The 23,079-nt window shown below is 46.2% G+C and overlaps 1 protein-coding gene across 6 annotated transcripts in view; it reads left to right on the top strand.

Moving 5' to 3' along the window:
- The window catches only part of Adamts9 (ADAM metallopeptidase with thrombospondin type 1 motif 9), a 161,186-nt gene that overhangs the window by 128,546 nt on the left and 9,561 nt on the right, over positions 1–23,079 (top strand). For 5 of the 6 annotated variants that reach the window (XM_050160229.1, XM_050160230.1, XM_050160227.1 and 2 more), the window contains 7 exons: positions 7,217–7,411; positions 8,463–8,595; positions 9,088–9,182; positions 9,290–9,384; positions 9,477–9,610; positions 11,830–11,921; positions 18,569–18,673. In XM_050160229.1, the coding sequence (XP_050016186.1) occupies positions 7,217–7,411; positions 8,463–8,595; positions 9,088–9,182; positions 9,290–9,384; positions 9,477–9,610; positions 11,830–11,921; positions 18,569–18,673 (849 nt within the window). The remainder of the gene's footprint in view (positions 1–7,216; positions 7,412–8,462; positions 8,596–9,087; positions 9,183–9,289; positions 9,385–9,476; positions 9,611–11,829; positions 11,922–18,568; positions 18,674–23,079) is intronic. The other variant, XM_050160231.1, reaches the window with a different exon arrangement.

Here is a 23,079-nt window from a genome sequence, read left to right as displayed (position 1 = left end):
TATGTAAAAAGCCAGTCATGCTCACACATACCTGCAGTTCCACGGCTTTGGGCAGCGACAGGAAGCTCTCCATGGATCCCACTGGCCACTCAGCCTAGCCAATCAGTGAGCTCAAGCTTCAGTGAGAAACCTCTCAAAACAATAGTGGAGAATGAGAGAAAAAAACATTCAGCCTTGAACTTTGACTGCTACGTGTGTACCCATGATCATACATACACACATGTGCATGCATGTATACATACACACAAAGATAGAACATTAGGGTATACATTTACATAATTGCCAGGCAGGAACAGGTGAGTCCAGAAGCGTGTTCAGAAAATTCATTGACTAGCTTGGGGCAAGAGCTTCCAACCCTTTAGGGAAGGCTAGGGAGGGTCTCTGGATGCACCGCCTCGCCTTTCATCCCTTCTTCGTCTGTTCCTCAGCAGGCATGGCCTCTGACTTCTGACCATTGTAAGAGTTCCAGCTCCCCTCGCTCTCAGCATGGGGAGATCTCTCCCTTGTGCCCCCATTCTGTCTCTCCACAGGTCTTTTCGTCTCTGGTCCTTTCCAGCCTTCTGCCTCCCAGCAGACTCCTCTTTTTGGCTCTCATTTCTCCCTATCTGGCTGTAGTTTCTGTGCCTCCCTCTCAGCCCAAACTGGCATCCACCTTTGGTCAGTCTCTTCTATGGGGCTTTATTACGTGGACAGACTTTTGTCTCTTTCTGAAAGCTACAATGCACCTTTAGCCTTAACCACAACCTCAACCATCAGCAGATGAGAGAATGTCTTTGTGTGCACGTGTGTGCATGTTTATATGTACACATTGTTTAAGTGTGCATAGTGGAGGCCAGAGGACAGCCTCAAGGGTTATTCCTCTGGCACTGTCTACCATTGTATTGTATTGTATTGTATTGTATTGTATTGTATTGTATTGTATTGTATTGTATGGTATTATATTTTTACATTTTGGACACCGGGTCTCTTACTATATCAGGTCATCAAGTAGGGTAGGCTGGCTGACCAGCAAGCCCCTTGGATCCACCCGTCTCCCTCCTAGGGCTAGGATTCCATGCGCATGCCACCACTTCTGGCTTCTTCTGCATGGATTCTGGGAACCAAACTCAATCCTTTTAATTGCATAGCAAGCATTTGACTCACAGAGTTACCTCCCCAGCCCTAAAAGAACATCCGTTGGCACAGAGGTTTCCATGCCCACGCTTCCACAGATTTTTCAAGTATGTTATGGATTGAAAGCAAGCCCACATATTTTTATAGCAAAGGGTTAAAAACAGATCTGGGCACAGAACGCAAGGACCACAGCCCTTGCCAGGGGACAGTCAGGGAGAGGCTATTCCTTTACTCTGAGACCTTGGCTGTGGGAGAGTTCTCTGTGTTGTTCTCAGCATTCACACCCCCTGAGTGTGCAAGGCCTAGAACAGACTTGTGAAGAGGGCCTGTAAGGGCAACGTGCATCTCCGGCATGAGGCCTGAAATACAGTCCTGGTGAACATGGCGGTGTTGATGTTGCTTTGTTGCTTCATTCAAGTGAGAAAAGGAGAGTTTCCCTGTGCACACAAGGCCACAGCATTTGGACTCTACTTACCACACTGCTGTTACTCATGCACTTCCAATCCCTGGCCTAGAGGAGCTGGGGAAGCCCATCAATTGTGTCACAGCAACTGCCGGCAACTAGCCCGTAGTATCTAGTTGTTCTGAATGCTTCTCGGGGATTTGGAGACTTCTGACCACGTTTGTGGCCCAGGTCCATCAGCAAATGTGTGTCTCCTAAGATGCACAGATCGTCGGCAAGCTGCTTTTGCTTTTGATGTATAGAAGCTTGGCTCTCAGCATCCGCCTTCTCAAGTATGCAGTGCAGACTGAGGCTATAAAGGCATGAGGTCATACTCTCTAGAACACCCACAGCTCAGCTAGGCAGAGCTTGTCAACATCTCTCTATGCTGAGACACTGGGGTAGCCTGAAGTCTCCTGGCCGGGAGTCAGCTGGGTCCTCCTGCATGTGAGCAGCAAGAGCCAAAGAAGGAAGAAATCTGGATGGCCCGTTTCCAGGTCTCCAGCCAGCTGGGAGGGAGAGCTGGGGATGCTCAGCATGCCTCTGGCTGACTTTCTTCTCTCTTGTTGCTAGGATTTCCATCAAGGCCAGCCCAGAAAGGTTAAAGGGGAAGAAAATGGAGTAGCTTAAAGCAACAGGGCACGGGACATCAGGCAGACAGGGTGACTTTAAATCATCTTTGGGGATTAATGACAATTGGACCCTCACCCAGGAAAGAACACAACATGCACGTGGCCTCCTACTTCCAGGAGTTCCTCTCGTGCCCTACAGCGTAGGGAGAGGTGTATAGAGACTGCCTCCACTCTGCGTCTGTGCAGAGCCTTTACAAAGAGTGGCCCCAATTCATAACACTGCCTGGAAGTGCCATCCAAACGGCATGAATTGTAACTTAATTTTATTATTTCTATTAACATAAGTGAATTATAAATTTAAAATGGTTCTCGTTATGATAATTTCATCCCATTATCCTCTCTCGTCCTCTCCTAGTCCCACTGATCCCCTTATCTTTCCTACTATTCCCCTTTGTACTGTACGTGTGTGTGTATGTGTGTGTGTGTGTGTGTGTGCGCGAGCGCGCACGCGCATGCATGTGTGGTTGGAGTCGCATTAGAGTTGCTTACAGGAGCACGGGTGAGGAGTTATTTGTAGAAGTATATGGTGGGCTACCCCACTGGGAGGAAAATGTCTCTCTCTCTCCCAGAAACCATTGATTTCCTACAGATCCTCAGAAGGGGTGGGGCCCTGCGTTTCTCCTCCCCTCCATAGACAGATGTTGACTGGCTCAATTGTGTACGGTTCTCTACTACGGGCCATCACAGCTTTTGTGCATTCAAGCCTGCCACAGCCATGTCATGCCTAGCAGTCCAGCATCCCACAGATCTCATCATTTGGCTCTTACATTCCTTCTGGTCTGCCCTCTCTTCCACAACCTTCCCTGAGCCACGGAAGGGGTACTAGGATGTCTTATGTATGGCCGAGCACCCAACAGTCTCTTGTTTTCAGCTCTCTGAGCAGTTATGAGTCTCTGTACTAACTGCTGCCTACACAGAAAGAAGCCTCTCTCACCAGAGCTGGTGGCAGCTCTACACGATGGCATAAATATAATTATTTAGGAGCCAGCTGATGGGCACATCGTGTCCACCAGTGCCCAAGTGGCACACTGGCAGTGCCTGAGTAAAGCTGTTGTTGACCGGTCTCCCGGCAGCAACCTGTAGACCACAGTCCATCACTGTGAAATTAGGGAGGGCGCTTCCGGCTGTTTCTCTAGGTCCTACTGTCAAAGTGTGTGGTATCTTTAGTCAGTAGGGTCTTACCATCTATGGTGGACAACCACTCTCAGCAGCAATTGCCTCTGTCATTTGGGGCTCACTGGGAGGTAGGCTACCTCATCGGTGAGATTTTTCAGTTTTGTTATCTGTAGTTTATTGGGTCATTTTTCTTTACCTATTCTGGATAGACTTTGGAAAATATTTTATTCTTAGTTTCTCTTTTTAGTTAGATTGTCAGGTTTCCCTGCACCTTTTCCATATATCCTTGGTTTTCATTGCCCACCCCCTTCCAGCGACCCTATTGCTCGTCTCCCTGCTCTGGTCGCTCTCTCCACTTAAACCATTCCAACCCCAGTCTTCTTCCTTCTGCCTTCATGCACTCTACTGCCCTCCCCTGTCCACTCTTAACCTCCACCATGGTCCCTTCCTAGTTTCCTGACTTCCATACTTACGCTCACAGAAACATTCATATGTACAAATCAGCAGCTAGGACCTGCTTATGAAAGACAACATGCAATATTTGTCTAATTTGTCACTTAATATAAAGTTTTCCAACTCCATCCATTTTCCTGAAGATTTAAGACTTTCATGTTTATTAATGGCTGGATTAAATTCCATCATATATGGCATTTAATTTCTTAAAGGCTTGATTTTTAATTATGTATATATGTATGTGTCCATGGGAGACTGTTCACTTGAGTGTAGTTCTCAAGGAGGCCAAAAGAGGGCGTCAGATCCCCTGATGCTGGAGTTACAGATGGTTGTGAGTCGCCGCATGTTGGTGCTGAGACTCAAACTCAGGAGCCAGTTTGCAAGAGCAGTGTGTGAATCTAACCAGGAAGCCGTCCCTGCAGCCCTTGCACCACGTCTTCGTTATCCATTCTTCTGTTGAAGCACATCTCAGCTGGTTCCGTTCCTCCCTATTGTGACTAGAGTAGCCATAAACGTGAGTGTGCAAGCTTCTGGGTGATAGGATTCAGTGTCCTCTGGCTGTTTCCAGAGCAGTGTATCTGGGTCGTGGGGTAGTATTATAGGAAACTTCTACACTGATTTCCACAGTAGCAGCATCAGCTCACCCACCCACAGTAAATAAGGTGTTTCCGTTCTCTCTGCCCTTGCCAGCATTCACTGTTAATTGTTTACATTACAGTAAGAATTTTGACAGGTAGAGGTGGGACCTCAAAAACTTTTAATATGCATATCTCTGGTGAAAAATGATATTGAACACTTCTTTAAATGTTTATTAGCTATTAAGAATTTTTATTTTGAGAAGTCTCTGTTCAGATCCAGAGTCTTTTTTTTTTACTTTTATTGATTCTTTGTGGATTTCACGTTATGAATTCCAATCCTGCTGAGATCCATGCCCCTCCCCCATATCTGCTCCCTGCTCTTGCAAACTCCCCCACAATTCAGAACCAAATTTAAAAGAAAAAGTAAAAACAAAACAAAGAAACCAAATAAAAACAAACAAGCCAAAAAAACGCCCGCCATGGAATCTGTCATCTGTTGTGGAAACTGTCACGTGGCATTGAGTCAGTTTCCCCTTTAGTCCATTCATCTTTACATGCAAGTGTTCATTGCCTGCAGCCATTGGTCTGACTAGAGGCCACTAGTTTTTGCTGTATTACCAATTATGGGCTTTTCCTGGAGCTCCTCTTGGATCCTCTGTTGCTGTCCTGTGTCACAGAGCTGCTGCTCTGTAGGTTCCTCCCCTTCACATGCTCCAACAGTTCATAGATTAGGTGGTTGTTGGGGTGGGCCAATTCAGCCCTGGTTCTGGGCCTGGCTAGAGCCTGCCAGCTCTCCCTCACCATCACTGCCCAGGCTAGCTCGCCCCGTGCATGCTACAGCAAGGAGTGGGGACAGTCCTTCTGCTCTCAGATCTGGGTCCCCCACACTCACATCACCAGGGCCAGCTCTACTGTTTTGCCCAGGCAAGGTGCAGGACCCTCTCTCCTGATCGCTGTAGGGGGCATAGGGAGGGAGCAGTGGGTGCTCAGCTCTCCTGCTCTCAGGCATCATTCTCAAAGATCTGGTGGCTGTGGCTGTGTGGCTTATATGTAGTTCTCAACCTGTGGGTCACATTATCCTATATCCTGCGTATCAGATATTTACATTGCAATTCATAACAGTAGCAAAATTACAGCTATGAGGAAGCAATGAAAATAATTTTATGATTGGGGATCACCACAACATGAGGAGCTGTATTAGCGGGTCACAGCATTAAGAAAGTCGAGAAGCGCTGTTCTCTTCTATTTCGTTGTCCTGGGTAGATCTGTTCTCGTGCCAGTACAATGTTGGTTCTATTACAGTAGCTCTGCAGCATAACTTGAAGTCAGGCATGATGATACCTCCAGCGTTTTTCTTTTGACTAAGGGTTGCTTTGGCTCGTTGGAGCTTCCATTTGAATTTTTATTTTTATTTCTTTGAGGAATGACATTGGAATTTGGGTGGGCACTGCCCTGAATCTGTAGATTGCTTTTAGTAGGATGGCTGTTTTTACAATATTAACACAACCCATAAGAGGTTTCCGCATCTTCTTGGGCCGCCTTTGGACTGTGGAGTTCCGTTGTGGAGAGCTGTTGCTGCCTTGTTTTGGCTTCTTTCAGAGTTGGTTGGATTTTTCGGGGCTGTTGTAAATGAGATTGTTTTAATGATTTCTTTTTTTATGTTTGTCATTGGTATACAGGAAGGCTACAGCTTTTCATATGTTAATCTTGTTTCCTGCCATTTCGCTAGGTGTGTTTAGCAGCTGCCAGAGTTTTCTGGCAGAGTCCTTAGAGATTTTATGTAGACTCATATTACCTGCAAACAGGGATGGTTTTTACTTCTTTTCTCCTGCTTATCTGTCTTTTATCTTGTCACCATCACTCAGACTTCAAGCATTCTACTGAGCGAAGAGACTGGACGACCTCTTGTTCCTGATCTTGGAGGAAATGCTTTGAGGTCCTCTGCTGAGTGTGCTTGGCTATAGGATTGCTTTGTACAGCTTTCATTGCGTTAGAGTGTGTTCCCTCAACTCACAGACTCTTTGTGGTTTTTTATCATGAAAGAACATTGGATTGATGTCAATGGCTTTTTCTGCATCTACTGAGAAGGTCACATAGTTTCCGTCTTTGAGTGTGTTTAAATGATATATTGCATTTGTGGATTTACATGTGTTAAACCATCTCTGCATCTCTGGGAAGGAGCTGACTTGATCACAGTAAGTGATACTTTTTGATATGTTCAGGAACTTAGCTTGCAGGTATTTTATTAATTTTTGTGTCTGTTTTCATCTGGGCTATTGGTCTATCATTTCCATTTTGTCATTGCTGTGTCTTCTGCCATAAACCTACAGTAAAGAATCATGACGCCATGATTTAGAAAGAAAAGAAAGCAGGAAGGTGACGTGGTGTCCAAAACACATAGCGAAGGAGAGAAGAGAGAAGGAAACCGGGGGAAGGTGGTTGTGCACAAGCAGAGCACGACAGAGAGCAGGAGAGTGAATGGGGGGCGGGGTTCTGGTGTCTCCTGAAAACGGTCTACACTGCACTCTGAGAATGTGGCTCACAAGTTGGCTGCAGGCCCCCTTTCCTCTCCACATGCCGTTGAGTTTCTGGCCCGGTCTTAGAAGCATAGAAAGGGTGAATTTAATGGCATATGGGTATCCATATCCTTCTCTGGGAGCCCCAGAGAAAGAAGGGTTTTGAGGTCCCTGCCTGGAGAAGCCCCAGTTTGGGGAGTGTCTGACAGAACCTGCTGTGGCCTGAGATGAAGGCTTCAACCTATAAATAAGAGAGAGCTTGCTGCAGCTCCCACAGGAAGGCAACCTTGATATGTTGGGTGGGGGCTTATTGGGGTGCCACAGGGAAAGTCTGGAATATCCTCTCTTGACCCCCTCTCTTCTCAGTGCTCAGTGACCTGTGGGAAGGGCTACAGGCAAAGGCTGGTCTCCTGCAGTGAGATTTATACCGGCAAGGAGAATTATGAATACAGCTACCAAACCACGGTGAACTGCCCAGGCACACAGCCACCAAGTGTCCATCCCTGCTACCTGAGGGACTGTCCTGTCTCAGCCTCCTGGAGAGTTGGTAACTGGGGCAGTGTAAGTAGGGGGCTGGGTTGTGAACTCTGAAATCACAAGCTTTCTCTGAACCCCTTCTGCCTACCTGCAACTTGCTAAAGCCGATAGGCAGAGAACGGGCTTAGCTAACTAAACAGCTGATGGGTCAGCTTGCTTCGTCCCAGGAAAATGCAAGTTGTCAAGTTTTGTGCCTCAGTTTCTTCATTTGTAAAATGGATACCTATGAAGCTGATTCAACCTATAAAAGGCATTTAGATTTTTGTGGTCGATTTTATGTTACCTTTTGCTGTTTTTCCTACATCTTTACTAAACATTTTCCCAGCCAGCCTTTAGAATCTGGCCTCTCCTAAGAGTGGCACAGGGCGTGTTTTGACTGCTTCCATTGTGGAGGATTCAACACTCCAGTCTGCCCGTGCTGGCAGAGCTTTGTTTACTTGGGACACAAAACAGAATATTCCAAATAGAGTCTGTTTGGAAAAATCATTATCACAGTCTTCTGGCTTTGGGCTCCCAAGCTCTCAGGCGAAAGGTGTGTGTGACGTGATGGAAGTCGTTAGGACTTGCATCCCAACTCCACTACGACCTTGAGCAAATTCCTTGACATCTAAATCCAGATCTCCCATCTGTAAAATCAAGTAATGTCCATGCTATCCCACAAAGTTGTTTATGCGGTTTAAATGGGAAGAGTGTGTGGATCACTACATACAGCGACACACGTGTATAAATGTTTTATATAGAAATGTGTTTTATTCATATATGGTATATATCTTTTGAAAACTTTGGTGCAGAAATTTAGATATAAATTCCCACAGTATTGTAAATATTGTTTAAATACCTGTCACAAATACTAATATTTTATTGCTTAGTACATTAAAGATATACATATATATGTATATATATATATAATCAAGTAAGTATATATGAAGCATAACACAGCAGTTAAGCTAGCCATGGTAAGAAATCAATAAATGCCAGCTGTTTTTTAACACAACCCCAAGGCTCCAAGCTTTGTGTCATGATGCTTACACCCCCCAGTTCAAGAGCCACCCACTGACTCTGCTTTGCCTTCCAGTGCTCAGTGTCCTGTGGCGTGGGAGTCATGCATAGATCTGTGCAGTGTTTAACCAACGAGGACCAACCCAGCAACCTATGTCCCTCCGACCTAAAGCCAGAAGAGCGAAAAGCCTGTCACAACGTTTATAACTGTAAGTCGCTCGACTGAAGCCCTCTTTGTCCACCACGGAGAGCAAAGCATCTCTGTTTGTCTATTTGTCTGTCTTCTTTAGAAATGTAGTAATTTTCTGTGCTTGTACGGTGCGTTCATGGGGACTGCACTTTTGTGCTCAGATTTTTGGAGGCCAGAGACCGATCTCAAGTGGCTTTTCCTTAGTCGCTCTCTACCTTTCTGTTGAGACAAAGTGGTCTCAGCCTAGAGCTCCTCTCTGAGACTCCAGAGTGCCTAGTCACAGCCAGCTGTGTGTGTGTTCCAGGACATCAGCCTCAGTCTTTATGTTTGCCTGGCAAGCTCTCTACTGACTGAACTGTCTCTCTCTCCTCGTCTCTCTTCTCCCCACCAGCCTCCCTCTCTCTTTTTAATATACCACTTGGCCGATTCGTGCAGACAGTGTGACATGTTCTGTTGGTAGACAGTGAACATAGGAGACAATTGTACCGTTTTTCGGATTTGTGTTTCCTAGGCGAGTTACCCCAGAACTGCAAGGAGGTGAAAAGACTCAACAGTGCCAGCGTAGATGGCGAATATTTCCTGATCGTTAGAGGGAAACCCTTAAAGGTGAGTGCCGAAAGCACTCGTTGTTTGCAGACTGTTTCCACGGCAATCTCTGCTCTCGTCACCCTTCCTGAGTGCCCCTGCTGGAGTCTTCCTCATGTGTGTTGTAGGTATTCTGTGCAGGCATGCACTCTGACTATCCAAAGGAGTATGTGACCCTGGCCCACGGTGACTCAGAGAATTTCTCCGAAGTTTACGGACACAGGTAGGAGACTCTGTCCCAGAAGAGCCTAGCTGCCCCAGGGGCCTTAGAGAAAACTTGCCCATTCCTACCGCAATGCTATCTCCATTGCTTAGGTTGCACAACCCAACAGAATGTCCCTATAATGGGAGCCGACGAGATGACTGCCATTGCCGCAAGGATTACACAGCTGCTGGCTTCTCCACTTTCCAGAAAATCCGAATCGACCTGACCAGCATGCAGATCATAAGTGAGTTCAGGGAAGCACCCGGCCGAAGTGCTCGGGTCCCGGGAGTGGGGAGATACAAAGGGGAAGTCACAGTCTGGCAGTGACAACCCTGCCCTACGCTCCACAGGTCAAGGCTTTGCCCTTTGTGTTCTGTGCTGAGTTTCAGTGTCTGGAGTGTGACTGGCATAGGCCAGGTCTCTGGTTTCTATTAAATGAGGGAAGAAAAGAGAGAAATATTTGCCATGGAAGTTTCCCCAATGCACATTGGGCCTCAGTGCAGCATTGTAGTGGGCGTGGCCTTGGGACAGGACCTTAAGGATGTGACAGGGTTAGACACTGGGTGTCTACACAGGGAAAACAGTAGAGCAGAAAGAAGCTTCTAGAGAAGAAACAGCAGCTAGGAAACAGTAGCAAAGTCATTTGTAAGACACGTGCCCCTCCAGATGACTCTCCCCAGCACAGAGCACACACACACATAGGCAGAAAACTCATTTTATCTGATTGTTGATTTATGGAAGAAAAATGGCTCCAGAATTACCTTTCCTAACAAGTCTGCCCATAGCCTGATTTCATACGCTGGCCAGGACTCTGGTTCTACCGGGCACATTAATCATTAGAGCTGCTAAAGACAGCTAAAATACCTAAACACGCTCTCTTGAGTAGAGGAATAACAGAAATAATGAAGAATTAAATTTTTTCTTATTAACATTGCACACATAATATTACCCTGGCTTCCTCTTGAGCTCGACTGAGCATGATTCATCCTGAGAGTTTTTATTTGCCATCAGCTGTACAGATTAGGGATAGATGCAGGGGCTCTGTGGTTTCTTAGTTGAGAAAAAAATGCCCCAACTTGAGATCATCAAGACAGGGTGGGGTTCACTGCCTTGTCCCCTGAGCAACCATTGCCTTTAAATCCTACTCCACTCAGGAACTAAAGGCAGTTAAGTTGTTAGGGAAGGGAGACATGATTTCTTTAGTGGTGTAGCCATGGAAATAACCCCTCACCCATATTCCTGTAAGTGATGAAACGTATTGGGTCATACACACAAAAGAAGCACCAAAGATACAAAAGTAGGTAAAGTACTTGGGAAGAGGAAGGAGTTGAGTGGGCCTGGGAGGGGGACAAGAGGAGGCTTTGGGTGAATATGGTCAGAAGATAGGTAGATGATAGACAGACAGACAGACAGATAGATAGATAGATAGATAGATAGATAGATAGATAGATAGATGGATAGATAGATAGATAGATAGATAGATAGATAGATAGATAGATAGATAGAGTGTGTGCATACATGTATGTGGAGGTGCCGTAACCCACTATTACATGTAATTAATATATGCTAATGAAAACTTTAAGAAGAAAAGACCCCAGTGAGGAGCTATTGAAGTGACCAAGGATGACTTTCCTTCAAAATGGGAGTCTCAGATTTCCTTCCCTCAACATCAGAGTTTGCTGTTGAAAGTGCCGGGCCCGCAGCAGTTCCTGGAAGGGCAGAGAGATTCAACCACAAACCAACAAGACCCACTGCCACCCTTGGCGGCCCCTCTGTGTCTTGTCGTGTAGCCTCCCATGCGATTGCAGAGCTTGGAGGAGCGGCAGCAGGGTTAAGGAACAACTGCGGCTCAAGAGTTTCTGGTGGCTTTCCCCCACTTTTAAAAGCCCCGGACTCGAGAAATTGCCCTGAGTCATCGCAAGCTGTGTGTTCTAATTGTCCTCTGTTCTGGCAGGAATAGGGCCTAGGCCACTGGAGGACAGAGGAAACTTGGGGGACTGCCCCTAAGGGGCTGAGAATACCTTCCTGGCTTCTTGCCCTGTCCTTAAGCCCGGGATGGGATGCAGGGTAACAGGAGGTTCGCCCGGGCTCAATTACTGCACATAAGTGATTCCTACTTATGTAGGAATCAATTCTAAGGTCACGTTAAACCTCTTTTTGGCTCCTATGCTCTGTGGAGACAGACATTCAGTGCTGATGAATCCCAGGGAAAGGAACTCTCAGAACCACAAGTGTGATGGGGAAAACACGAGTGCACATCTGGATCCATCGGCTCACTAATGATGAGTTATTTCTTCTCTCCCATCCCCTCCTCCTCCTCCTCCTCCTCCTCCTCCTCCTCCTCCTCCTCCTCCTCCTCCTTCTTCCTCTGCCTCCCATCTCCTTATTATTGTCCTGTCCCCTCATTATTTCTCTCCCCTGCCTTTCTTTCACTTTCTTTAACCCTTCCCTCAACCCCCACAGCCACTGACTTAGAGTTTGCAAGGACAAGCGAAGGGCATCCTGTCCCTTTTGCCACTGCTGGGGACTGCTACAGCGCTGCCAAATGCCCACAGGTATGTCCGCAAGCCTTCCCCCTTCCCGGGAACTGTCTGCTCGCCCTGCATCAGAGGCCGTTCTGTCCATGCGTTCCTATAGCTAAAATCTGTGTAGCTGATCATGGGGCGGTCAGGCCGCATTGCGTCAAGGGCCTCACAAATGTGTTTGGAGTCTAACCCAGGACTTTGATTTTTAAGAAATGGTCACAGCTACAGGCATGACTTCTGCATCCAGCAAGATGCATTGGGTATCATGGTCAAGACTTATGAGCAAATCAGACGTAGGGTGGCAAAGACTTGGCCCGATAAATTATGGCTCGATAAATGAATACTGCAGTCAGTAGAATGCTGGTTAATGCTCACTGATAGACTTTCCATAAAATTCATGCTTTGTAGCAGTTTCCAGTTTCTATGGTATAAATATTCTCCCCATGACCGGCAGTATGTCACTAAATGGGAAAAGACACACAGAATTGACTCAAAAAAAAAAAAATCAATATAGAGCCAAGCCTGGTGGTGCAGCCCTGAGGTCTCAGATCTTTGGGAGGATAAGGCAGGAGGTGTGGAAGTTGAAAGTCTATGTGGGCCACAAAATGGGTCACAAGTCAGCTTGGCAACCAGCATTCATACACAAGACCACAGATTCAATCCCAGCACCTACCCAGGCAAACCAAGACAAGAGGAGGAGGAAAAGACCATAAATCAGTCTTAGCATACCCGTTTGTCTTTATAAATTCTGAGTATTACAACTCTAGAAAAACATACATGGAGTTACTGAAGAGAGACCGATGTCAAAATTATAGCGTGTACCATGACCCCATCTGTGTGTTTTGGGTTGTTTTTCAGGGTGTATATGTGCATTATGTGTGTATTGTGTATGTGTGTGGTTTATGTGTGTGTCATGTATGTGGTATGTGTGTGTGTGGTGTGTGTGTATGCATGTGTATGTGTGGTGTGTGTATGTGGGATATGTTTGTGGGGTAGTATTGTGTGTGTGTTGTATGTATGTTGTGTGTGTGGTATTGTTTTGTGTTATGTGTGTGGTGTGTGTGATATGTATGTATGTGGTTGTGTATTATATGTGTGTGGTGTGTATAGATATATGCGTGTGATGTGTGGGCATGCACAATGTGTGGGCGTGTGTGGTGTGTACATATGTATTGTGGAATGGTTGTGTATATGTATGTATGTGAGATGTGTGTGATGTATGTGTGTGCTGTGTGTGTATATGTGTATGGTATATATGTGTGGTGTGCATATATGTATGTTGGGTATGTTGTGTGTGGTGTGTGTGGTGTGTATGTATGTAGGTTATGTTTATTATGTGGTGTGTATGTATGTATGTATGGTATATGTGTATGTATGTGTGTATGTTTGGGGGTATGTTTGTGGTATGTGTGGTGTGTGTATATGTACGTGGGGTATATTTGTGGTGTGGGGGAATGTGTATGTGTGTGGTGTGTGTGTATGTATGTGGGGTGTGTTTGTGGTGCGTGTGTGGTGTGTTTATATGTATATGAAGTATATTTGTGGCGTGGGGTTGTATGGTGTGTGTGTGTGTGTATGTATGTGGGATATGTTTGTGGTGTGTGTGTCTATGTGTGGGGGTTATGTTTGTGGTGTGTGTGGTGTGTGTCTGTATGTATATGGGGTATGTTTGTGTTGTGTGTGTTGTGTGTATATGTATGTGGAGTATATTTGTGGTGTGTGTGGAGTGTATATGTGTGGTATGTGTGTGTATATATGTGGGGTACATTTGTGGTGTGGGGGTGTATGATGTATGGTGTGTGTGTATGTGTGTGTTGTATGTTTGTGGTGTGTGAAGTAGTGTGTGTTGTAGTACTTGGAATTAAACCCAAGGCCTCTTGCATGCTAAACGCCTGCTGCACAGCTGAACGACACCATCAGTCTGTTTTCTCTTAAATTAATATTTTGAGTATTTCATGAGTACTGTGTTTACGTCCTTCCCTCTCCCCTGCGCTTTTAAAAATGTATATTGGTAGAGAAACGGTCTGGAAGGGGATTTCTTTTTAAAGTATCGTGGGGTGTTTTATGATTTTAAATAGATAAATATTGGATCGGAGGTCTCGGGATTCATGAGGCACACGGGCATCCTCTGGCTCCGACAATGCCAGGCCTCTAGAGCAGCAACCGAGCCTCCACTGCTTCTACATTTGCTCTGAGCCAGGCCACATCTTTGTTATTGGAAACTCACAATCAACCATGATCTGATATTCTAAAAGCCCCCTTCGCCTGAGGCCTGGGGCTCTGGAGGCCCTGATTCCATCTGTTAGCTCCACTCCAGATGGATGGAATTTGTAGAGTTCGTACCAGAAATGCAAGCTAAGCGTCTTCCCTCTTCCTGCCCATTCTAGAGTCATAGCCTTTGGGGGAAATGCTCCATTTTCAAGTGCTAATCAGCCTGGACTAATTTTCAAAATGGCCAGTAGCTTTTGCAAGAAGCTTCAGCACTTGGGGTGTAGGACAAACATGAAGACTCCTCTTCCAGACGGGAGCACAAAGCTTGCTGTTTCCTTGGGTTCCTGTGAGGCCTTTGCAAAGCGGCCCTTAGACTGCACTGGGAACTGCCCACTTGTGAGTGCTCAGTAGTCTGGGCACTGGGATTGAAAGAGGCATTCCGAGTCCCAGATCTTACCTTTGAAGGATGGGTGCATTTGTTCCTAACCACACATGCATCCTAACTCACCTGAACTTTCTTCTAGGGAAACAGTGTCCTCAAAGGGTTTTGTGCGTCCCAAGTTCTAGGACAGCATCAAGAGGTAGCAGAGAGAAAAGCAGCAAAGGACCCAATGGTTAAAGGGGACTTTCCTCCATCTCCAAGGAGTTCTAAACGTTTGCAGTGCAGTTTCTTTAGAGAGTGGATGACACCAAGCATCCTGTCAGTGTGACTTGCATCTCAGTGGCTAAGAGGCTGACCCTGCCCTGCCCTTTTCAACTGCCTCAGGATGTTCTCCTTTCTAAGTACATATCCTTTGAGAAGTTAACTCTTCAGTAAATGAAGGGTAATTTGTTTTTTATTTCTTTTAATAACTCAGAGCCGTGAGCTCATTGACTGAACTCTAGTAAGAAGCAGGAAGCTATTGTTAAGTAAGAAAACTCTCTGCCAGGGAGAGGATTGCTGTTTTGCATCAGCCAGTTCTACTGGGTCCCTTCAGGGCTCCTTAAAAGTTCTTTGAGCACTGGCTTTACCTTTGTGAAAACCTGAGTTTTTTTTTTTTTTCAATTTGATATTTCATGGAAAGGTTTATAGGCAGCCTGACTAGGTGCAGTCTGCAACCTCATGTTTGCACTGAAATCAAAGCAGGATACTGAAGGATACTGAAGGATGCTGAAGTATACTCCGTTTGAGCCTCTCTTCCTTCCTCTTCACCTTTTGACTTTGCTTTAAAACCTGTTTTCCAGTACAAGTAAATTCCCTAACCATCACCTCAACAGATGGCTAGGATATGATTTTTTTTTATCCTGATCAAGATAACTCAGTATTGTTTCCTCTGACACTGAAATCAATCACTCACCTTTATGGAGAATTTTCTGTATTTCAGGCATTGTGCTGAACATCCTTGAGATATTAGCACGGAGTCTCAGCCTTCCTTCCATCCCCTTAGGATGAAATTCTAACGTTGCCACAGCACACACACAGATGTCTCCGGACAGGCTGGATTTGATTTCAAGTCATCTGAATTCCTCTCTGCTGTGGCCAATGTTTCTTTCTCAGCCTGTTTCCAGGCCTAGTCCAGCCACATCTACTCCTGCAGGACAAGGATAGGGTCCCTCGTGGTCTGAGTACTTCTTCTGCAGACCTCTTGAGATCAGCTAGCCTCTGTACAACTCTTTGTTTCTCTCCCTCCTAAATCAAGAGTCAGTAGTTACAAGCCTTACGCTTTTTAGCGTAAGATGCCAGAGACAGGACCGTAGGTGCAAATACATCCTACAACAGAGATGGAGAGACCATGAGATCTCTTCTCCAGGGTACTTAGTTTTTAGAGTGCCTGTCAGCTAGAACGTTTATGGAAAAATGCAAGCCATTCAACCAGAAAATTCCAGAGAATGAGGAAGACAACCTGCTGTTGCCTTCAAATGTGTCCCCCTGCTGAGAGTATGGACCTAAAAAGATGACAGGGAGCATGCTCAGTCACAGAAGGCCCAGAATGTTAGGGGCACTGTGAGAACAGGAGCTAGGCTGGCTGCATCTACCTCTGAGAAGGGCAGTGCCCAAGCAGGCCAGGTATTGATTTTTTTTTAGGCATGCAGCAAGACAGAGGGAATGGGGGCGGGGGAGGGCAGGTGGGAGGAGGAAGCCAGCAGCCCCAGTAACTGTGTGATGTGAGACACGATGTCTGGTGGGTTCTGCCCCTCTGAGTAGCAACGGCCATGAGGTAGTGACCAGGGGGATCTGGGCACAGCAGTCTACACACCAGGATTCTCGACACTCTGGAGGCCAAAGCAGGATGGCACTGGGTTCCAGGCAGCCTGGGCCACACAAGGAGACTTTCTCTCCAAAGTGTTCTTTTTTTTCTGTTGTTGCTGCTGTTTAATTTTTTAAGATTAGGAACGAAAACAAAACAAAAAGACCAACAACAGAAAGCTGTGTGTGGAAGCTGGCGGGAAAGGGCAGCCCAGGCGTATTCACAAACACCTAGGCTGAGGCCACTCAGTGAAGGACTTCTAACACCTACAGAGTGTAGTCATTAAAAATATCTAGTAGCATCTTCTACTCTCTGCCTGGGAAGGAGCTAGGTGCAATGTGGGGAGCACGGGTTCATCCCATAACCTCCTTTTCCAAGCTTTGGTCTGACGAGCCCCTTTGATGGGTGGGCTGGGGCAGTTAGCCCCTTGCTTACAGTCTACTGGAGCAGAGGCAGGAGGGGGTGCTGTGGAACGATTCCATCTTTACCCCCAAGTTTTCTCACTCTCAGCGCATTGGATCTTGTAAACCAGGCCTGGGCAACGCTCTGTGGGAGACCAGGGCTGTCCTGTTACGGGCAATCCTGTGTAGTCTTTGATGTCCACCTGCCGCACATCCTCCTCCCCTGCCACCATCTGGGATGCCGCAGACTGTCTGGAGATGTTGCCGCCACGTTTCCTCTGAAGACGTTTCACCCCCACTGTGACCACTGGCCAGTCACCCCATGGACAGAAACCCTCTTTCCCATGTCATGTGCCTACACCTCAGCTCCAGCAGGGTTTGCACGACTTAGTTGTACCTATTTAAAGAGCTAGTGGGAAGAAAAACCCAGAGCCTCACCTCGTCCAGGAGTTTTCGGTCACACACTTAGGATGTGCTGTCTGCTGGGAAATCAGTCAAGTGTCAGTCAGGTCCCTGCCGGTCACTGGTATAAACAGACAAGTGATACTGAACCCCTCCCCTAAATAACTATCATTATTCATTGAAAACAAGAACCTATGATGAAACAATTAGAAAATGTAGAAATCAAAATCAAATTTCGATTATAGATACCAGTATTTCTGCTAACTATCAAGCACACAGGATTTTATTATTTATTTGTTTGTTTATTTACTTAGCCTAGAGTTTCATTTTTGCTTTCAGGCAGATTTCCCGAGGTAATGCAGATGGCCTAGATCTATTTGACTGCCATCCCCCTGTCTCAGTCTCCTGAGCATTGGGATCGCAGGCAGGGGCCACCATGCCCAGTTTATGTGTGGCTGGTTAATGTATTCCTCACTACAGCGAATGAGGCAGGTGTGAGCCTTACCTGGACCAGCGGAGGTCTTGAGAGGCTAGGCTATCTCCCTGGGATCTAAAAACTGCTGAAGGAATTAACTCTTTTATACCAGGGTTTGGTTGTGAGTGGCCCCTCCCATCCTCTCTTTGATTTAACTTTTGACAAAGCTGTGGGTTCTCAGTTTGGGGGAGAAAGTAATTCTGAGAGCGTGTACACGTTCAAATAGAACATTCTCAGCTCGGAAATCGCCAGTGGTGGAGATGGTTTTGAAAGAAAGAAAAGCCCGAGACACTGCACAGGCTCCTTAGAGATAAATATCAAAACGCCGAGACCACACACCCTGGGGGCCTCTGGGCAATCTGTCCCCGGAGCAAGGCTGGGGGTGCGGGGAGGGCTAGCGAGGGTGGGGATGGAAGCTTCTTCAGCAGGCCAAGCGCGCCCTCTTCTGGCTGCTATGGGGAACGCGCCTCTGCTTTGAACTCACATCCAGCGGTGTTTGGTACACAGTGTGCTTGCTCTTCGCCCCAGGGAACTGGAAGCCCAGGAAACTTTGGCAGCTAGATCTTGTTAGAAAAATTACACTGTGGCATTTTGGTCGTGAAGGAATCTGATAATTGTGAGCAACATCAGGGAGAGTTGCTGTGCTACGGAGGCCGACTGGAGGACGCTATGAGAGAGGATTTAGAAGTCAGTAAGAGATGACCTGGGCGCTTACTGGAAGGAGTTAATCACCTGCAGTCCTGGGTTTCACGATCTGCAAACAGAATCTCTACCTAGAAATCATGAATGTAAAGTGTGTGGCTCAGATAACGGAACAAGATACCTCCAACGAGTGGCCATCAAAATTAGTTAACACCCTTCTCCTTACCGAAGTGCCTTTAAATGTGTCATCTTTAAAGCTTTGTTTCCTTTGGTACGTCTCCTGGGCTGAAAGTCTTCTGTGCTGGCCATGTGTTCCAGGGACGCTTCAGCATCAACCTTTATGGGACCGGCCTGTCTTTAACCGAGTCTGCCAGATGGACGTCCCAAGGGAATTATGCCGTTTCGGACATCAAGAAGTCTCCGGTAAGGCGGCTACATATTGGTTGGGGGATGGGGATGGCCCCTGCTTTCATTTTATGATATGGTGGCTGTGTGCCTTAGGAACCAGTGTCTTTTCCCACTCTTCAAACTTTTTCTCCCCCCAGAGAGAAAATTTAGAATGTAAATAGAGACCCAGGGGAGTCTCATTGCGCCTGGTTGGAACTTTTCCCACCTAGTAAATGCAAAGCTGGCCAGGCACCTGGGAGGACTACCTAATCAAACAAGAGGCAGGGGGCTCTAGACTACACACCACCGCTCAAACGTCTTTACTAGTACAAGGCGTGAACCCTCACCTGTGTGAACCTAGGAAAATGATGTTTTGCTTTGTTCCACTCAAAAGCAATTGTGAGCCCAACAGGAAGAGGTTATGGGGTGATCATGTCTGGGAAGTTAGGGATACACCTGGCTTCTACAATAATCCACTTTGGGGCCACCCCGCACCCAGTGCACATGGCCTGTCAGCGTCACGGAGCATGTTGGAATGCAGGCCCTGGGACTCTGGTCTGCTGGGCCCAGTTCTGTAGCTGAATGAGCCCCAAGTAACTGACAAGCACAGCACAACCAGGAAATCCCCCATCCTGTGTGCAGCAGAGCTATTGGGGAAAGTTTAAAGGTGCCGTCTGGTCCCTCTCTAAACCTCTGGGTCTCTGTCTCCACGGTGATTCTAAGAGATAGAAGGGCAGAAACTCCCCCATCCTTTACAGCCCTTCCACCGAGCAAGAGTCCCCGGGAGACAGAGGACGTTTCCCCACTCCTGCTCAGTTGTGCCTGAGTTGAGTCGATAAGAAAAGGAAGCAGGTGAAGAAAATAGACCTGAGTCCAGAATAATGCGGCCAGGTGAGGCGCAGAGCCTGGTTAGAACTGCAGTTAATAGCTGCAGTTAGAGCCTGGTTAGAACTGCAGTTAGAGCCTGGTTAGAACTGCAGTTAGAGCTGCAGTTAGAGCCTGGTTAGAACTGCAGTTAGAGCCTGGTTAGAACTGCAGTTAGAGCCTGGTTAGAGCTGCAGTTAGAGCCTGGTTAGAGCTTCAAGGCAGCTGTGAAAATGTGAAATGGTTTTTTGTTTGTTTGGGTTTTTTTTTTAATATTTCTTGAACAGGATAGGATATGTATATTTTAAAAATGATCTGTCTCCAACTATGGGGGTACACGCCTGTAGCTTCAGCAATGGGGAGGTAGAGCTAGGGGTGTCTTCAGTTTAAGGCCCACTTGGGCTACATAGCTCCATCCTGTCTCTAAACCCCCACGACTACAAATGCTCTTAAGGTAAAGTAACATGTTGCTTATATAAATTCATATTTGACTAGTGTCTATGTTTTCTTTTGCTAAATTTTATGGCCCCTTTCAAGTGTGCTACCTCGGGGTTAGAAGCAAAGGATGAAGCAAGAGTTCAGCCTGTTGTGTCCCAAAGCCCCAGGATGGGGGAGGCCCCATTCCAGCTTTCTCAGGAAAATGTGTTTCCTGACCCCTTTTTAATCTTCTGAAGTTCTATCTGCATCTCAAGTCCTGATTTTGCCACCAAGCTAGTAAGGGATTACAAATCCGACTCAATGGCCACATTGATAGCTTGTGATGTAATGACAAGTACTGCCCTCCCCTCCCAGTTGAAATGGCACAGTGACCTTTGACTGCACCCCGAGATTACAATATTCTCTTCCTACCATTCCCTCATGACTCCAGATTTATAGATTTAATTTTTTTACAAGAAATGAAATTAGTATGTTTCATTGTGTTGGTTTTTTGACTTGTGCAATGTCTCAATGACCAAAGTTGAAAATTTTAACTGTTTTAAATGTGGTTAAGTGAAATCATCTTTGTAATACATGTTATATTGTATATGTAATATATAATATACATAATTACAATTCTGCTAGGCTTTGAACAATTCAAAGTTCAGCCAGAAACTAAAAATAACTAAAGGCTGTGGTGCCATCTTATGGACATGATGAGAACTGCAAGGTTGTTTCCTGCCCTCTGAGAATTTAGTGTGAGTTCCTGGAGTTCAGGCAAACTGAAGATCAGCAGGCTTTTCCATCAGCCTATCTCTCTCTCTCCTCTCTCCCTTATACCCCCCCTCCCCCCCGTAAATATAAAGAAGCTAGCACTGGGCTTCCTACCTCCTGGCAGTCTAGAGCAGAGCTGCTGGTTTAGCTTCAGAGCTGCACCCCCTAGGGGTGATCCATGGAAACGGACTTCTAGAACTGTAGTTGGGAAAAGGTACAGCTCTTCCTGAAGAGCATCTCCTGCCTGCAAGACTCAGGGACCATCACAAAGGAGCAAGTGGAAGCATTGTAAGAGCCACAAGGTGTAGACTTCTGAAGCTGCTGTGTCTGAATTGCTCTCCGTGAACTCACAGTGGCTGTGGGCACATATGCAGGACATGCACAGGATCACAACAGTCCAAAGTCCATTTTTCTCCCCCCCCCATTCTTGGGACTGGGATCAGATGTAGGTTCCAGCACATGCTTTATAACTGAGCCGCATGCTGAGCCCGCAAATGCCCTTAATCTATCTAGAAGAAACCAGAAACATCTATCTCTAATGGTTTCCCGGGTGATGTCATATTCCCAGTCAATAACTACGGTTTGAAAACTCCTGCCCTTTGTTAAGTCAACCTGCTTGTCGCATTCAGACCTTCAATAGGTCTGCACAAGCCGTTCTGCGTGGGGCACTCTGAGAACTGTGTAACGTTTCCACTCCCGGCCAATGCCCCCCCCATGAAAGCCTCGCTTCCCCAAGCCTGCTTGGGAATAAAACATTGTCCCTGAGAAAAACTAAAAGGAAATCCCAGTGGTGCAGGTTAAACACGGATCTGTAATGCCACAGAAAGCTAGACATGGCACCTCACCCCTGGGGACAAAGTTTCTGTGTGCTTCCTTGTTCACAGCGGAAAGAACCTTGATGCCTGTCTTTACCTAAGACAACTCATTCTTATCATTCAGATGCTGTGGTCCCCTCTTGTGCTTGGATGGCTCTCAGTAGATGCCCGAGATCTCAGGACGTACCAAACTCTACTTTACTGGTTTTACTCTGTCTGTTCATGCCTATGATGGCTTAATTTGCAAACAGGGCCCCCAGTAAGAGATTAACAACAACTTCTAATAAAATAAAAGCAATTGTAGCGGTGTGTTCTAAGCAGAGAGGTGTGAGTATTTGCTGTAAAACACCCTGTGCTCACCTCATCGTGTGACGATATTACAGGGGATCCCTATGAGAGGACGTGAATGTACAGGAGCTGGACGGAGTGTCAGGCTATGTCAGAGTTCCTTGACCACAAACTGTGATAGCAGAACAATTGATGGGCTAGCAGGATGCTCTGAGTCTCTGAGGAGCAGGTGTATGTATGCCGTGGATACGCTGGACCAAGTGGTGTAGAGCGTGATAGTGAGAACTTTTATCATATTCAGAGTGGCGTGGATTTTTTTTAATGTTAGCATTTAACTGGCCTCCCTAAGTGGAGAACACTAGCACCTCCAACACCCTTATCTTCTCTTCAGTGCTTCTACTGAAAATTTTGGCTTTCACAATGTCAGGCTGCTTAGGGAGCTTTCCCTTCCCCAGAACTTCCACTGGGTCTTCAGGACCAGGCAGCTGAAAGGGCACCCTCTTCTGGCTGGTTGAGGTTGATGCTCAGGGTGTCCCTGCCTTCCTTATGTGCTTGGGGGATCTTTAAGGTGTGGGGAGCCTGTTCTCTGGGACTACCATCTATCAGGGATTCCTTGTGCTATAGGAAGGATTGTAAATACAATAATCGCTTTATAAAATAAGGAAAGTTATATTGTTTGGAGCAAACAGGCTTTTTCTACCTCCGAATTCCTTTATAATAACGGAGTTAAGAAATGAACAATGCACGTGTGTGTTCATGGTATAGTGGAAGTCAGTGTATGTGTGTGGACTGCCCTCCGCCTTTTGGAAACCCACTACTTACCAAGTCTCCAAAGCATTCCACAGACCTACAAGGTCGAGTTCTGTAGATTCATATTTTCTATGCATGTACATTTTAGTCTGCATGTTTCTATGGAAACCATACAGTGTTTATGCGTCTATTTGTACATACATAGCTGTCTGAGGATCATGTTTGGGAGAAAATACATGTGCTGTGTTTTGTAAGAGGTTACAGAAAAAGTTCATTTTGCGTGTCATCTTAACCCTAACATTTCATTTGAAGTCCTAAAATTATGTCTCTAATTATTAATATCACTGTGGATTTTCTTAACAAACCTGAGCCTCCTTCCCTGTCCACTAAAGACAGAACATACTTAGTGAGATAGACCCCCTCACTGAATCACAGACACCAGATTTCCAAAATCCTATCCCCTGAGAAAAATGAAAGACTTAGTGAAAACTGAGACTACAGGCTCTGCTGATGAGGCCGTGAGTCATTTTCTCC

This window comes from Alexandromys fortis, unplaced genomic scaffold (genome assembly GCF_014885135.2).
Source record: "Alexandromys fortis isolate MF-2015 unplaced genomic scaffold, M_Fortis_MF-2015_v1.1 scaffold_111, whole genome shotgun sequence".
NCBI lineage: Eukaryota > Metazoa > Chordata > Mammalia > Rodentia > Cricetidae > Alexandromys > Alexandromys fortis.
Note: the sequence above shows the minus strand (reverse complement) of the source record. Positions and strands in the feature narration are given on the sequence as shown.